Source organism: Tamandua tetradactyla, chromosome 14 (assembly GCF_023851605.1).
Source record: "Tamandua tetradactyla isolate mTamTet1 chromosome 14, mTamTet1.pri, whole genome shotgun sequence".
In the NCBI taxonomy this organism is placed as follows: Eukaryota; Metazoa; Chordata; class Mammalia; order Pilosa; family Myrmecophagidae; genus Tamandua; species Tamandua tetradactyla.
In genome coordinates, this window is record NC_135340.1 from 35,154,343 (window position 1) to 35,171,216 (window position 16,874).

General features: G+C 38.0%; 1 protein-coding gene across 10 annotated transcripts in view; it reads right to left on the reverse strand.

Moving 5' to 3' along the window:
* RPGRIP1 (RPGR interacting protein 1) overlaps positions 1-15,298 on the reverse strand; it is a 48,151-nt gene extending 32,853 nt beyond the window's left edge. For 3 of the 10 annotated variants that reach the window (XM_077127257.1, XM_077127258.1, XM_077127256.1), the window contains exons 1-10: positions 14,909-15,298; positions 13,569-13,729; positions 12,974-13,117; positions 12,406-12,523; positions 9,112-9,558; positions 8,812-8,963; positions 8,060-8,402; positions 6,686-6,870; positions 6,168-6,371; positions 5,411-5,549 (exon numbers count right to left, since the gene is read on the reverse strand). In XM_077127257.1, the coding sequence (XP_076983372.1) occupies positions 5,411-5,549; positions 6,168-6,371; positions 6,686-6,870; positions 8,060-8,402; positions 8,812-8,963; positions 9,112-9,558; positions 12,406-12,523; positions 12,974-13,117; positions 13,569-13,729; positions 14,909-15,053 (2,038 nt within the window). In that variant the 5' untranslated portion in view covers positions 15,054-15,298. Of the gene's footprint in view, positions 1-5,410; positions 5,550-6,167; positions 6,372-6,685; positions 6,871-8,059; positions 8,403-8,811; positions 8,964-9,111; positions 9,559-12,372; positions 12,524-12,973; positions 13,118-13,568; positions 13,730-14,908 lie in introns of all 10 variants that reach the window. The other 7 variants (XM_077127255.1, XM_077127254.1, XM_077127259.1 and 4 more) reach the window with 7 other exon arrangements.
* Positions 15,299-16,874: the final 1,576 nt, after the last annotated feature.

Sequence of the window (16,874 nt, forward strand, 5' to 3'; positions counted from 1 at the left end):
CAGTGGAAAGTTAGCTGCCTTTCCTCTGAAGAACCAACAAAATAAATCCCCTTTTATTAAAAGTCAATCCATCTCTGGTGTGTTGCATTCCGGCAGCCAGCAAACTAGAACTGTCATATTTTAAAATTTTTGGATGAAATCTTCTGGTGTCATATTTAAGAAATATTAGTCTAATCTAAGGTCAAAATTTTTCTCCTATGTTTTCTTTTAGAAATTTTATAGTTTTGGCTCTAATATTTAGGCCTATTGTCCCTTCTGGTTAATTTTTGTGCATTGTATGTTATAAGAGTCTAAGTTCTTATTTCTGCCTGTGGATCAAACTATCCTGTGCTGTTTGTTGGAAAAATTGGTATTTCCTAATTGAATTGCTTTGGAACCTTCAAGGATATCAGTTGACCTTAAATGTAAGGATTCTCAGTTCTGCTCCACTGATCTTTAAGTCTGTCTTTATGCCAGTACCACATTGTCTAAATTATTGTAGCTTTATAGTAACTTTTGAAATAAGGTAGTATGAAAATCCCAACTTTGTTCTTCTTTTACAAGCTTCTTTGCATTTCTATAAAAATGTAGACGAGAATTTCCATCTTAAGAATTTTGAGTTGTCTAAAATGAAAACATGGTATGTTTCTCCATTTATTTGGATCTTCTTTAATTTTTCTCAGGAACTTTATAATTTTGATTGTACAGGTCTTACATTTCTTCTGTTAAATTTATTCCTAAGTATTTCATTTTTTGGATGATATTGTGAATGGCATTTTCTTAATTTCATTTTTGAATTATTACTAATATATAAAAATGAAATTGATTTTGGTATATTGATCTTATAACCTACAACCTTATTAGCTTGCTTTTAGTTCAAGTAGGGTTTTTTTTTTTTTTGTACCTTTCCTGTGATTTTTTCAGATGCAGGATTGTGCAGTTGCAAATAAAGACAGCTCTACTTCTTCCTTTCCAATCTGTATGCTTTTCATTTCTTTTTCTTGCCTTTTCCTACTGGTTAAGACAACCAGTACAATGTTGAGCAGGAGTGGTGAAAGCAGGCATATCTTTCTTGCTATCAGTCTTTAAGGAAAAATCATTTGGCATTTCACCACTAAGTATGATGCTAGCTATAGGATTTTGTCTTTTATTATGCTGAAGAAATTTCCTCCTATTCCTAGTTTATTGAATGGGAGTTGGATTTTGTCAAATGCATTTTCTTCATCTACTGAGATGATAATGGAGCTTTTGGCCTTTATTCTATAAATATGATGTATTTAATTAATTTTCTTATGCCATAGCAACCTCACATTTCCAGAATAAAACCCACTTCATCATGGTGTGCTATCTATTTAATATATTTATATTTTGCTTGTTAATATTTTACTAAAGATACTGTACCTCTGTTCATGATGGATATTGTTATGTAGTTATGGGTTTTTTTCAAATGTCTTTAGCTTTCTTTAATATCAAGGTAATACTAGCTTTGTAATTGAATAAGTTCTCTTCTATTTTATGAAAGAGTTTATGAAGGGTTGGCATTAGTTTCTTCTATAAATATTTATAGAATTCACAATGTAGTTATCTGGGCTTGGCCTTTATGTTGTGGGAAGTTTTTTTGTTTGGTCCTGTCACTTTTTTTAAGTTTATTTTTTATTATCAAACCAAAACAACATACAAACATGAACGTTCTGAACATGCAAACTTTCCATGCATGGTGTACAATCAATGGCTTACAGTATCATCACATAGTAGTGTATCCAACACCATGATCATTTTTAGAACATTTGCATCATTCCAGAAAAAGAGATAAAAGGACAAAAATACTCATACATATCATACCCCTTACCCCTCCCTCTCATTGACCCCATCTACTCAATATATTTTAACCTTTGTTCCCCCTATTTTTTTCTATACCCCTTACCACTCCCTTTCATTGTTCACTAATATTCCAATCTGCTCAACTTTATTTTAACATTTGTTCCCCTATTATTTATTTTTAATCCTTTTTTTTTACTCATCTGTCAATATTGTAGATAAAAGGAGAATTAGACACAAGGTTTTCACACTCACATGGTTACATTGTGAAAGCTATATCATTATACATTCAGCTTTAAGAAACATGGCTACTGGAACACAGCTCTACAGTTTCAGGCACTTGTGGGAAGATTTTTAACAACTAATTTAATATCTTCACTTTGTATAGGTCAATACTGATCTCTATTTCTTATTTAGTTTTGGTAATGTATATCTTTCTAAGAATTTGTATTGTCCTTCTAAGTTATTTGTATAAGGTTGTTCATAATGTTCTTTTATAATCTATTTATTTGTTGAATCTGCTGTGAAGTTACCTCTATCATTCTTGATTTTCTAATTCATGTCTTCACTCATTTTTTCTCTTTGTCTGTGTGCTGGTTTGAAACTTGTTATGTACCTCAGAAAAGTCATGTTCTTTTAATCCTAATCCAATCCTGTGGGGGCAGACCTATTGTTTGGGTGGGTCCTTTGATTGGGTTGTTTCCACGGAGATGTGACCCCACCCATTCAAGGTGGGTCTTAATCTTTTTTTACTGGCGCCCTCTATGAAGAGAATATAAGGCAGAAAACATACAGAGAGCTCAGAGCCGAGAAAAAGAACAGAAAGACACTGACACTTGGAGGGCCCCTGGAATTAGAAGCTGAGAGCAATGGAACCCAGGAGGCAAAGGATCAGTAGACATCAGCCACATGTCTTCCCAGTTGACAGAGGTACTCCAGATGCTGGCAGCCTTTCTTCTGAGAAGGTATCCTCTTGTTGGTGCCTTAATTTGGACATTTTCACAGCCTTAGAATTGTAACTTGTAACTTAATAAATCCCCTTTACAAAAGCCAGTCCATTTCTGGTACATTTCATTCCAGCTGTATTAGCAAACTAAAACAGTCTGCATGCCAGTTACCAATGTATTGCCTCTCAGCACTAAGTATACTCTGCATTGCCTACTTGGCAATAATGGAGCTGGGCCCTGTAAATATTTCTTCTTTGCCAACTGTAATTAGTTAAGCTTTGTCCGTAGAGGGCACTGAAGGATCAATGGAGGAGGAAAAGTTCTCTTTCTGGTTCTTGTGTGCTTGTCTAAACAAGCTTTTGTAACAGGCATGGACTCTGCAGCAGCAAGCTCCAACAGCACATATAATTTCTAAAGTGTCTGATTCCATCAGCAAACCCAGTCTTTGCAGAATGTGGCTCCAGTAGTATAACATCTACAGCACCAGATTCCAGTAGGACATAGTGTCCAACACCACATGGCTCCAACCTGTGAGCAGCTTCCCTGGTACAGAGGTTGAAAGCAATAGAGCCCAGGAGCAAGGAGCCAGCAGATGCCAGCCATGTGACTTCCCATCCGACAGAGCTGTTCCAGACCCATCAGCTTTTCTTGAATTACAGTATCTTTCCCTGGATGCCTTAATTTGGACATTTTCATAGGCTTAGAACTGCAAACTTGTAACTTACTAAATTTCCTTTTTAAAAGCTACTCCATTTCTGGTACATTGCTTTCCAGCAGCTTACAAATTAATACACTGCTTTTAATCCATTTCTTTCTGTGTTATAAATCTCTGTATTTAACACTTCTATAAATTTTTGTTGATTTATCTCCAAATTTGCGAGGTCTTTTGCAACTATTACTGCAATAATAAATTTGGGCTAAACAAAAACATTGATGGATGCCCAAATTATCAGGTGAAATTTGATGAAGAACAAGATACTTATATAGTCTCAAAGTGTCTTCTCATAGATTAATTACATAATTATAAAAGGAAAAATGGAAACTTTACAGTGGAAAAACCTGGCATATTAATTCTTAACCAAGTGATCAATGTTAATGTCACTAATAATGGAACAAATTGACATCATATATCTCCTAATGTGATGTAGCCAAAAAGGAACAACATCATTTCTGTGGTATTACTATAAAAATTCATAATTTGAATATAATTATGAAGAAACATCAGACAAATCCAAATTGAGGAACATTTTATAGAATAACTGGTCTCTATTCTTCAAAAATGTCAATATCATGAAAAAAAAAAAAAAGAAAAAAAGCTGAGGAACTATTCCAGATTAAAAGAGACTAAAGAGATATGACTAAATGCAACTGCATGATCCTGAAATGGATAAGGGACGTGGGAGAAAACAGCTATAATGGGCATTATTGAGACAATTGGAAAATTCTGAACACAGAGAAGACATTAGATAATAATGTAACCAGGGTAACTTTTGCAAATTTGAAAATTATACAATAGAATTTCTTTCTTCTTAAGAAAACAAATACTGAAACATATAACAGCAAAGGAAGAGGATGCTTGTAACTTATTCTCAAATGCTTCAGAAAAAAACGTAAAGAAAATAATAAGGTAAAAACAAGTGGAAAATGTTAAAAGGTTGGTGAATTTGGGTGAAGAGTATATGGAAATTTTTTGAGATTATTTTTAAATAAAGCATTTTTAAAAACTTACAATATCAATTACCATGACATCCAGTTCCTTGCTAAAATTTTGAAGCTTAGCTTTAATCTGCATGGGCCTAGTAGACACAGTTGTTGCACAGTTTGTGTCTCATAATTCTAATATCTGGAGTCCTAGATGACATTAAGCCAGCCTTGTCCTTCTGGTGCTGCAAATTTTCCCAAGCAGAAGAGGCTTGGTATTGTACTACCTTAAGGGTCTCAGAGCAAAGAGTAGGTGATTTTCCGGGGTTCTTGGCCTAGACAGACACCAGATTCAGACTATTGTCACCCTAAAAGTCCACCAAAATCATGGTTCTACCTCTCCATGCCTCCTCCAGACTGGTAATGCCAAGAGCTGAAGCAGTTCCAGCTCACCTCTCTAAGCTCCAATCATCTCTCTGATCTAGGCTGGGTAATTATTCCTCCCTCTCACTGGCTCTTTAATGCTTTTAAGAAGCATTAAGATCTTTTTTTTTTTTTCATGGGCAGGCACCAGGAATCGAACCCGGGTCTTTGGCACGACAGGCAAAAATTCTGCCTGCTGAGCAACTGTGGCCCGCCCAAGATTTATTTTTAATATATTAACTTAAGCTTTTTAGTTGTCATCAGTGGGAAATTTAGCCTGAATTACCTAGTTCACTATTACTATAACCTAGAATTAAGTCTACTTTTCATTATAACAGAAAAGAGTTACCTTAATTTAAGAGAAATTTGGATTTACATTACAAATGAGCCAATCACACTCTTCCTCTTATTTCTTTGTAACCATAATTCATAACCTTGGAGCAAGTTAATATGTTATAAATGCTATGTAATTAAACCAGCTAGCAAGCTAGATATAAAACTGGAAAGTTTAGTACTGCAAGATGAAAAAACAAAGTAAATGACTGGCTTGAGTGAACAGTCCAATGGTAAAAGAGGAAAATTGTATTTTATAAGGACAATACCATTTACAGGATGTAGGGGCTCCTTCTGTTTCAGTTCTGAACTGCATGATGTCATATCCTCTTTCTTTTCCTGATTTTTTAAACAGTCATCTCCAGAGATTTTAAGCCCTGAGAATTTCCACTCGGTGTAATTCACCTGCTTTAAAATAAGACAACAATACTATATAGCTGGTAACATCTTGCTTTTCATTCATTCTTTCTCTCTTTCTCTTTCCTTTTTTCCCTTCCTCTCTTCCTTGCTTTCTTTCCTCCTTCCTACTTTCCTTCCTTCTTCTTTTTTAATGCTAATCCCTTTTATAGTTTTAAAAAATGTCACACTTGTTTTAAAATAAATACAAAGTTAATACATGTTCACATGAGAACATACTTTTAGGAAACAGAAATAAGTGGTGGTGGTGAGTTCGGGTGCTACATAGTGACTTTAAACCAGTTTCCTATGGAAAAAGCAGAAACAAGCACAAAGCATGTGCTCAATAAATGCCTATGCCTTAATTCCTTTTGGTTAAAATTGAAGTGACTAGTTAGGATAGTGGTACTAAAGTTATAAGCATAAATTGGAGAAACAATGATCTGCTGAATTAAATCATATTGAAATGAGTTGAACACTCCAGGGGTTTATTAAACTATTTGTGGTTGTGGAAACACAGGCTAGCCACAAATAGCCATGATTATTGCTTATTTAGTATCTGCCTCTGCTTCTACATCTGAAAGAAATATACTTGGGAACACTAATTCTTCAGGGTTTCTATGGTCTTACTTGTAGAGTATGTCCATTTAAGATGTTACGACTAAGATACTCCATTCTGTTCTTCCCTTGGACACCCGTTCTTTTTCCATGCTTTCTTCTTGAGTAGCTCTCAACCTGGTGTTCCCTTTCCTTTCTTTCTCCCACCTGAGAAGGTTTTCTCTTTGTTTGGTAGTCGCCAGCTTCAATGGGAATTTCAACAGATGCCATCTGGTCCTAAGTAGAAAGAACAGAGATATCCTTAGAAAATGATAACTTAACAACTTTGATACTCAGGAAAGGGATATGTGAACTGACACTAGACATAATTTCTCTCCTGCCATAGAGCTAAGAGATACTATCTCTCTCTCCTTTCCACCATAAAAATTCCATGATACCATTGCTTTGCTCCAACGATAGCTTCATGGTATTATGAGGGGTACAGATTAAGTTTGAATGATACATGACATTCACAGAAGAAATTTCTTTCGCTCAAATTTTAATACTGTCTCTCTCAAATATGCTCTACAGGATTGGCAATGATCTTCTACCTGAGGAGGAAAGGAAGCTTTTTCCTCTTCCAATGAGGTATCTAAACTGTGCTTTATATCATCTTCCTCTGTTTGAGCTTCTGGTTTCAGGAAGCTCTTGGGGGACAGGTAGGGTGACTTCCAATCTATTTTCATCTGAATAGATCCATTGGGTTTCTCCCCAGGGTCAGTGAGGTTAAAATCACCTGAGAGACATACCGACATTAATAAGATCAGATCACATAAAGTAGGCAAACCAACATTTATTAGTACCTTATTTATTACCCCAGTTCTAAATTTCATCATATTTTGTTAGCAGTCAATTAACATCCATCAAATAATAATGATGCTAATACTCAGAAGTAACATAAATTTGCATTGTGCTGAGAATACTTACAGGGGAAGATAGATATCTCCAAGCTTTAGTAACAAATAGTTAAAAGATCTATAAAAGGGAATACAGCTTGCTTGTTATCAGTCACTTAGTCAATGAACAAGACTGTCTTGTTATTATGATTACCAAATGCTTACCATGACTTAGGCTTACCAAGAAAACCATTGTTTCCACTCAAGGAATCCCTATTTCTGAAATGACAAAAGCCAAGAAAACTTAAACAAAACAGCATTTTCCAAATGCAAGACTTCTGATTTGTAACACTGATGGGTTAGACAGATGGTTCACACTGCCTCTCCTCTTTGCAAAGGAGTTGTGAGCATAAATGTGAGCTTTCTTTTTTTTCAGTAGTGTGGGATTGACAGGAGGAAAGCCTCCTATACTTCCTGGAAGACCAACTGTACAAATCCATACTTCCTAAGGATGGCATGGATGCCTCTGCCTTATTCTCCCCGGGTGCAGTCAGACTCTCCTAGGTGCACCTGGAAACCTTGGGAATGAAAGTAAGGTAGGTAGTATGAAGATCAGCTCCATTTTGGAAAAAAAAAAAAATCCAAGAAATTTGCCTTTGTCATGGCCTGGCATGGAAATCTCTTTAATTTGTGTCTGATCTTTAAATGTCTCTAGAGAATATATTACGTGGAATGTTAAGGTGACAGTTTATAATTAGATTTTTAATCATGTACTTAGAAACAATAGGCCTTAAGCAAAGGTTGAAAAGTTTGTTTAGAGATATAGGGTATAGATTTCAGGTTGGTGGGTCTACCTATTTGGGAATCCTATTTTTATTCCTGAAAAGAAGCAGAAAAAGCCAATGCTTCCATATGAGTGATAAGGCTCTAAGTCTTCTGCTCTGTTGCTCTTGACAATATTCTAAAATAATTTCAGCAGGCTTTGAGATCAAGAGACTGTTACAAGCAGTGATCAAAGAAAAGTAGACTTAAGATAGAGAGACAACACTAGTTGGAGAATGTAGGGATATAATAATCTTGAACTCCCACCTTTAATGGATTTGTTTTGAGCAAGAGGCAGCAAGGGCACTTGGACTCGACCAAGGTATGAGCCAGGCTCTGAGTCTTCATCATCAAAAACATACACCAGCAGGGACTCCCGCCTCAGATATTGATCCAGTTCAGAGGTCACATGCACTGGGAATCGAACCTGGTCCCTAAAGTAGGGATCGTTACTGGCTGGAATGATGGCAGTGTCATGGTCGGAAAAGGTGAAGAAGCGGTACATGGCATATGGACTAGGTTGAGTCCCCAGCCATCGACTCTGGAGGCCACAGCACCTGATGATTTCCACTTGCAGCTCATTTTGATGCTTCCAAGCCTCTGATCTGGACTGGAAAGATGTTGGTATTGAATTGAGGAAAAGGACTGAGAGAGTCATTGTAGTGCAGCCCAGCACTCTTGGTGAGGAAGAGCTATGACCTAGAGAATTGTTGTGTGCTGACTGGGTTGCAGAGAAACCTAATAACCTTCACTTGTCTGGTAAATGGCTCTGGCAGATAATTATCAAGGGAGATATAGCACTCATGCCTTAGTCTTAGTGAATGGAACAGAGAAGCTAGCAAGGGCATGATTTCATTCCAACTCAACCTTGACCAAGGGAAGAATCTGGACTAATTGTGTGACAGTTTTTCCTCTTTAATTCTCATTCAATAAATACTTATTGAGAGTGGAAGAGAGCTTTTCTCATGAGCTGCTTGGCTGAGCTCCTTTGAAATGCATGGGCACATGCTTTTCCTCACCTCATCCTCCTCGGCCTCCCAGGCTCCAAGCACATTGGCTGACAGGTAGGTTTGAACCTTCTTTTGCTTTCTGCCTGCCTGTAGGCTGGATCTTATGGGGAAATGCAGCCTCATCCAATAATCTAGCACCCCGAAGTCTTCTCCACCAGGTCCTGGGTAGCAGAAAGTATGAAACGTGTGGAGGGTATAGATGTTGTGGCAATGCAGAGGAAAAAAATGGAAAACTACCAGAAGAACAATGATAGATTTTGGGAAATTCTGCATTAGTTCTGGGAGCTGTGGGAAACCAACAGCACTTACCAGTAAGCATGGTAGAGCCATGAACTTTATCCATAGTCTCCAGCACCTTGTTAAAGCAAATCCATCCTGTTGCAAGGGTATAATGCTCACTGGCCACAGTCTGATAAAGATCAATCTGGGCAGAAGCCCTTTGAAGGTAGTACAAGAAAAGGGAATCTGTTTCCACTACATACTGGGAGGTGAAGTCATAGAGGGGTTGTGGTCCCACAGCTAGTGGGGTGCAATGGGTTTCAAAATCATAGAAGAAATAAGTGCAGAATGTGGTAGGTTGGGTGTCTCCAGCCTGAGCCAGGGCAGCAGATGTCAGGAATGCCTGGTGAAGGTGAAGTTCAAAAAGATTCTCACTCTGGTGCAGTAGAGAAATATCCACTTTATCTTCATCTCCATGGGCTGGCAGTGTTTCTAGACACAACTGTCGGGTGCCGTAGGCCACATCTTTGAGCTGTTCTATAGAGGAAAGAAAACTGCCTATCCATTAAGGGGTAGAGAGCTCCTCCTTAGGGTGGATAGAAAGAGAATTAAAAACATGGTGGTAGTCCAAATTGTGATTATTTCAAGAAATCTTTTCATTCAAAATGGAAAGTAATAGAATGACAATAAAGAGTTCTGAAGTCTGAGAGCCAAATGACCCAATGACTTATTTAGAGAAAAGGTACAAAATATCTGTTTGGAAGGATAATGCTAAGCTTAAGAAAACATTAGAGCATAATTTCATCATATAGATGACATGTTTTGGTTTACAGCGAGATCCCATTAATAATTGGTAATTTTATTAAGAAGCACCAGAAACACAAAATGTGAATATTTCTGATGAGTAGAATAAGTATGCAATGTTGGGCATGGAGAGAATAGTAAGCTATAGTCATAATGCCTATTATATTGGGCCACCAAGAAATGCTTACCCTTCTCCAGCCAGGTCAGGAAGGATCTTCCCTCTGTAAAGCCTTCGATTTCATGGTAAGAAGGCAAAAACTCCACTTTAAGACCAAGAAAATGGAGTAAGAAGTAGGGGAAGAGACTTACTGGAAAGAGTTTGAAAATATTGGCAATGGGATGGAAAGATATGTAAACGGTCTACCAAATCTGAGCATAAACAATCAGAAACTATGATATACAGTGTGCTGGTTTGAAAGGAGGTATGGACCCTAGAAAAGCATGTTTTAATCAAAATCCCATTTCATAAAGGTAGAATAATCCCTATTCAATACTGTATGTTTGAAACTGTAATCAGATCATCTCCCTGGATGATATGATTTAGTCAAGAGTGGTTGTTAACCTGGATTAGGTGATGACAGGTCTCCACCCATTTGGGTGGGTCTTGATAAGTTTCTGGAGTTCTGTAAAAGAGGAAACATTTTGGAGAATGAAGCGATTCAAAGAGAACAGAGAAGAACAACATAGCCATGGGAAGCAGAAGTCCACCAGTCAGCGACCTTTGGAGAGGAAGAAAGAAAATGCCTCCTGGGGAGCTTCGTGAAACAAGAAGCCAGGAGAAGAAGCTAGCAGATGACGCCGTGTTCGCCATGTGCCTTCTCACTTGAAAGAGAAACCCTGATCTTCATCGGCCTTCTTGAACCAAGGTATCTTTCCCTGGATGCCTTTGATTGGACATTTCTATAGACTTGTTTTAATTAGAACATTTTCTCGGCCTTAGAACTGTAAACTAGCAACTTATTAAATTCCCCTTTTAAAAAGTCGTTCTGATTCTGGTATATTGCATTCTGGCAGCTAGCAAACTAGAACATATAGTCTGCTTCAAATTGGAATATTAAGTATTGTCCCAGAGGGTTGATGGTAAATGTCCTATATTAAGAGTTAAATCAGTAGAATTAAAATATTCTGTATTCATTATAATGTCTTCATTTAGTCCAAAAACTGGAATATAGAGATTGACTGATGGTTTCTCAATTAGTAAAGTTAGTGTAACTAAAGGAAATTTATTTAAATGTTTGCATTATATGACAGAGGGTTAATTAATCTTAGCATATAAAGAACTACAAATCAATAAGATACTCTTAGGAAATGGGCAAAGGACTGGAACTGGCAATTCATGAAGGAAATAACACAAATAACTGATAAGCATATGAAAAACTCCTTAGCCTTACCAGTAATCAAAGAAATATAATTTAAAGCAAACGAATCTTCAGAAATAGGTAAGGGTATTAATTCCTGTACTCTCTGGGAGATAGACCCTGAATCAGAAAGACATGGGTACTTCAATCCAAGGAGGGTTTCCTTTATTATACTGCAGTGCCCTTTCATCAGACTAACCCTGGGATGGATAAACTATGTCTCAGAAAGACCCACCTCCCTTTAGTCTAGGTCCATACTTATAAAGAAACCTATGTATTAATTCTGCTTTCCAGAAAGAAAGGGATGCCCTGAACAATGGTTCCAAATATTTTCATGACAGTCCTGGAATAGTCAGTACTATAAAATAACAACTGAATATTCTGGTTTAAATATCAGTCTCTGATGAATTTGGCTAGCATGAGTTAGGTGTCCTACCACTGGGTATAAGAATAATGCCAAGTTTCTTGACATACAAGTCTTGACATCCTGAACTCTGGTTAGCAATGCCTATATAAATATAGGAAGTACCCCAATATGAAACCTGCATAAGGTCCAGCCAGTTGACCCGTCACACTCAACATCTTCAAACTATAACAAAGATTTTAGAAACTTTTAGAAAGAAATCACAGGAAAGGATGGTGAGAGATGAGTGATGAAACCAAGACTGTTTTATAAGTCTGAACTGTGGAAGCAACCATGAGAGAGGAAAGGGGAGAGGGGAGAGGGGAGAGGATAGATAGGAGAGGGGAAAGGGGAAAGGGGAAAGGGGAGAGGGGAGAGGATAGAGAGGAGAGGGAAAAGGGGAATGGGGAGAGGGGAGAGGGGAGAGGGGAGAGGGGAGAGGGGAGAGGGGAGAGGGGAGAGGGGAGAGGGGAGAGGGGAGAGGGGAGGGACACTATCCCGAGGGCCAACAGCGAGGTTTTCTGATTCTCAAAAAAGAATCAATCCATCAGAAGCAACTGCTGTGCCCCAGAGAAAATCTCCATAGAAATCAGAGAAACACACTGACATGATAGAGGAAAAGAAGTTGCTAAGCCACATATTAAAATAATAAAGATGAAAGGAAAAAGAAGAACAGGAGAGACAAGTCACAAGCCAGAAGTAAGAGGCTGTTCTCTAGACAAGTACATATACATGTTAGCTATGTGAGGGGGTCCCAAGATGAGGAGAGCTAATGCTAAAACTTGCCAGATGTTGGAAGGCCATGGCTTCTTAAAATACCTTCCAGCTGCTTGATACGATTGTTCTTGAGGTCTAGAAGTTGATTCAATCTTTCCACTTTCTCTTTGTGATCTCTCTTTTCATTATCTACTTTTGTCGTCATTGCCTCCAGCTCTTCCTGAAACAATATAATGTCTGAGCTCTTCTATCTCACTAGCCCAGAACCAAAGAGCCCAGATTACAAAGGTGGCACTTGCTGGGTAAAGGAGACTCCACTATCTCCTCATAGCAGGGCAGATTCATCTACTAGTAAAGCTTGTGTTCCTCAAAGACCCCTCCAGAACCAGCTGCGCTATTAGGGTGATATTTTCTTGGGACTAGAGAAACAGACTGAACCAAGAAAGACCTTCCATTTTCATTGACTGGCCCCTTCACTGGCTATACTGCCAAGGAGCCAAGGACATGTGTGAAAATTCAAGTTCTTCAAAGGACAGCACATTCTATGTTTGCATAAGACAGCATGCCACCTTACATCAGCCCTGGAAATGCAAATCTTGCTTTATTCTCAGTCTTGTAAATGGTTCCCATGTGCCCACTTATTTATCCCCTTACTAATCTTTTCTTGCACCTGATAACACACGTTGATTTTGCGCTGCAGGATAAGCATTTCTCTTGTCTTTTCTAGCTCCAGGGTGGTCTCTGCATATGAGACTTGCAGCTCACTTAATATTTGGGACAGTTTATTTTCTTCTTGATTTCTTGGTTCACAGGGCTATGGAAAAGAATTGGTAAAAGGGAGTATAAATATGATAGATACAGTAATACTATTCTCTGCAAAGCAGTTGTTGGTAGCAATAAAACGCTAGCAGCAGCATTTTACTCCAAAATGTGAAAAAGAACTTGTTTTACGTCACAAATACTCTCTTCCCTAGTTCCTCATATCTAATAGCAGCAGTGAAGGAAGGTTATGTAGTCTCTGACCAGCTGTTTGCTCTTCAGACTATTTCAAGTCCTCATTTGAAAAAGATTATAAATTGTATGAGCTGTAAAGAGTGAGAAAAAATGGTTGGAGCTCATGAAGCTCTCTCTTCTCTCAGCCTTCTAAATATTGTACTCAACCAGGACAACATATTATTCAGTTATTTCTTAATCCCCTCATCTTTCCTAGATATTTTCCAGGATCTCTCTGGAGAACAGAGTTGTTTATTTAAAGAGGTTCTTACCTCTACCTGAGTGGTCTCTTGGACTAGACTTGGGTGAATGGCTGGTTCTGATTGCCAGCAAGGAGGTTGGGAAATTGTGATTTTCTTTTGGAGGCTCTCTACTTCCTGTTCATGCTTCAGATGTATGTTGGTGACTTCTAGTTTCAGATCCTTGTTTTGAGCTGGGGAAAAAGTAATCAAGAAAGTTGAAACTCATTGTTATCAGTAAACATAGAGTTGAACCAAGTATAAAAAATTTTCCCACCTGTGCTTAATTCATTTTATAAATTTTCCCTTATAGATGCAATTCTTTCTTATTTCTACAAAGGGGCTCTAGTTTATTGACCCATAAACAGAGTAGGTGCTTACACTCCAAAAAAATCTTAGTACAGTAGAGTGAAAGGGGAACAATAACAACAACAAAACAAAACAAACAAATAAAAACAGAGCTACTGGGATGATGAGAACAATCCAAACTTTTTAATAGCACCATACATGCCAATCTCTGCCCCACCCCTCTTACTTCTAGTCTACTGGTTATCTGAAATGTGGCATTTCAGTGTATGTGTGTGTGTGTGTGTGTGTGTGTGTGTGTGTGTGCACGTGCTGTTTCAGGGAAGGAAGATGATTACTATTTAATGTGAGAGAATTAGCCCTTAAGAGGGAGTTAGAGTAAATTACCCTAAGGTCTTTAAAAGACCTCACTAGCATTTCATATATACCACAGGTCTTTAGTATGTGCTCCTTATAGTTTTATGGTTCCTGCCATTCTTTTTCCTTGAAGTCCTCTTACTTTTCCTTTACTCCCCTATTTGAATATACTAGAATCTGATGAGAAATAAGTTTTATGAGACTAAATATAAAGGTCAGGCTTGCAAAAAAAAAGTCAGACAAAGGTCTTTTTGACAGTTTATTAATATCTCCACAATAAATGTCTCCTTTGAGTCAAGACTTAAGACGGGGAAAATGGTAGTAGTAACCAAGGGTAGCAATTTACTTCTCATTTTCAGGTATCAGGTACTCAAAAGGTAAATTGATTGACGAAAATCATAAAGGGCAAAGAAATTCCTTTTCAATACTTTAAATAAATAATGTGAACACTTAAAAACATAATATATTAAAAATTGGCCTCCCCTCAAATGGAAAGACATTACAGAGGAAAAGGCATTTGCATAAAGTAGGTGTCATGCTTTCCTTATTGTAAATCTGATCTGATTTCCAGTGTTCTTATTTTACCAATCAATGCTCTACAAGCATAGGATCAAATGTGGAGATCAGGGAACTGATGGCCCAAGTTCCTTGTTCCCAAACCAGGTGGAGAGGAAGCCACATTTGAGAGAGATCTTCAAGGCCCGACCTACCTTTCTCTCTGGTCAACTCAAGTAAGACATTTTTCTTCTCCTCTAGCTCAACATTCAGCTGATCCTGCAACTGAGAGACTTTCTGCTGTAGCTGTTCTGCTAAGAGCTCATTGCTCCACTGAGGCTGATTACTGCTGTCCAGCATGCTGAAAACAGGAAGCGAGTAAGGAGGGAGGTAAGAGTTGTTAGAGGGACACTCCAAGGTATGTGATATGACGTCTTTAGTACACAGTTTCAGTATCTCCTGGGCCTAGTTCATCATTCGTTCCCCTGCATGTTTTTTCTGCTCCTGCTTTATCTGTAACTGTCATTTACCAACTGTCTTGGAACTTTTGGGTCCCACCAAGGAATTGCTCAGTATCACTTCTGTTAAAGTCTCAAGTATCCCACTGAGCAAACACCCCAAGTCAAATCCATTCCCCAAGGAACTTCTCCAGCATGATGGCTTTCTTTAGGCAGGTAGCTATCTACCAAGCATTCTCAGGCCTCCTAGATGAGAAATGAGACAAAAATATTCCTCTTTTCCTTATCTCATTCCTCTTATCTGCCTTCACCAGAGGCTAGTTTAAAGAATATTTGTCCTTGAAATAGATTATAAATTACTATACTGGAGGGCAGGAATTAAGCTTTTCAATGACTGTACCCTGCACCCCAAAGGACCTAGCTGTCAGGGAAGACCCATTTTTGCATAAAACACATATGGTTCAGTCTTGATTATTGACACAAAGGAAGTGGCACTGATAAATAATACAGGTGGTCTAAGAACAACTTGCTTAAGCTAATATTATGATTGCCTGGCACTTCCTGACCACACAACACGTGATGACCCAAAAAGATAATGTTCTGATGATTAAGGGAAGAGGCCAGTAGTAATGCTTGAGGCAGGTCATCCTCAATGTGGACAAACCCCATACTACTTCATTTCACTGAATAGTTGAAGAGCACCTGCTGTTTTCAAGATACTCTCTCATAAACCTTCCCAATCTGCCCACTGATGCAGAAGGGTTAGAACACGCCTTTAATTTTTTAGACTTCCAGGTGTTTTTTTTTCAGGTATTTTTTTTTAATTACAAAAATAATACATGGAGAGCAGACACATTAAGTCCAAGTGGTGATTATTATTTCTGGATTTTGAGAGGCTGTTTTATATATAAACTTGATATTTAGAGATAAGAACGAAGCCAAACAGGTTGGGGTTAAAGTAATTCAGAACATAGGGGTAAGAAAGACAGTGTCTGTATTGTAGAACCACACATACTCTTTGAGCCCAATGAAAGAAAGGTTTATTTGATCTGGAACTGAAATTTTCTATAGTGCATAATCTAATTCAATTTATTTGTATAACTCATTTGAACAATTGAAACACAGGGGACACAGAATAAGAAAGAGATCCTTTAATCCTGAATAGATTATTATAATGCCTGGAAACATCCTAGAATATATTAAGCAGATAATCAAAAAGTATTGGCAAAGTCCCCTGAGGGAGGGGAGAAAAAGTCCATGGAACCATTAAACCTTACCGTCAGAGAATTCCCTGATACTGTGTCAAACCTTAGGGATACCCAAGTCGATAAGCCATGCTCTTGATCATGAGGCTTACTCTTGTGAAGCTTATGTAGGTAGCATAGAAGCTTAGACTACCTATAGGTATGCCTGAGAGTTACTTCTGAAGGACCTCTGTTGTTGCTCAGATGTGGCCTCAGTCTCTCTAAGCCCAACTCTGCAAGTGAAATCATTGCCCTCCCCACTATGTGAAACATGAGATCCAGGTGTGAAAGTCTCCCAGGTGATGTGGGAGATGACTCCCAGGGATGAATCCAGACCTGGCACCATGGCACCATGAGATCAACAGTTCCACCCTGACCAAAAGGGAGAAAAAAAGTGTAATAAATAAAGTATCAGTGGCAGAGAGAGTTCAAATAGAGTTAAGAGGCTACTCTGGAGGTTACACAAGCTTCAGGTAAAC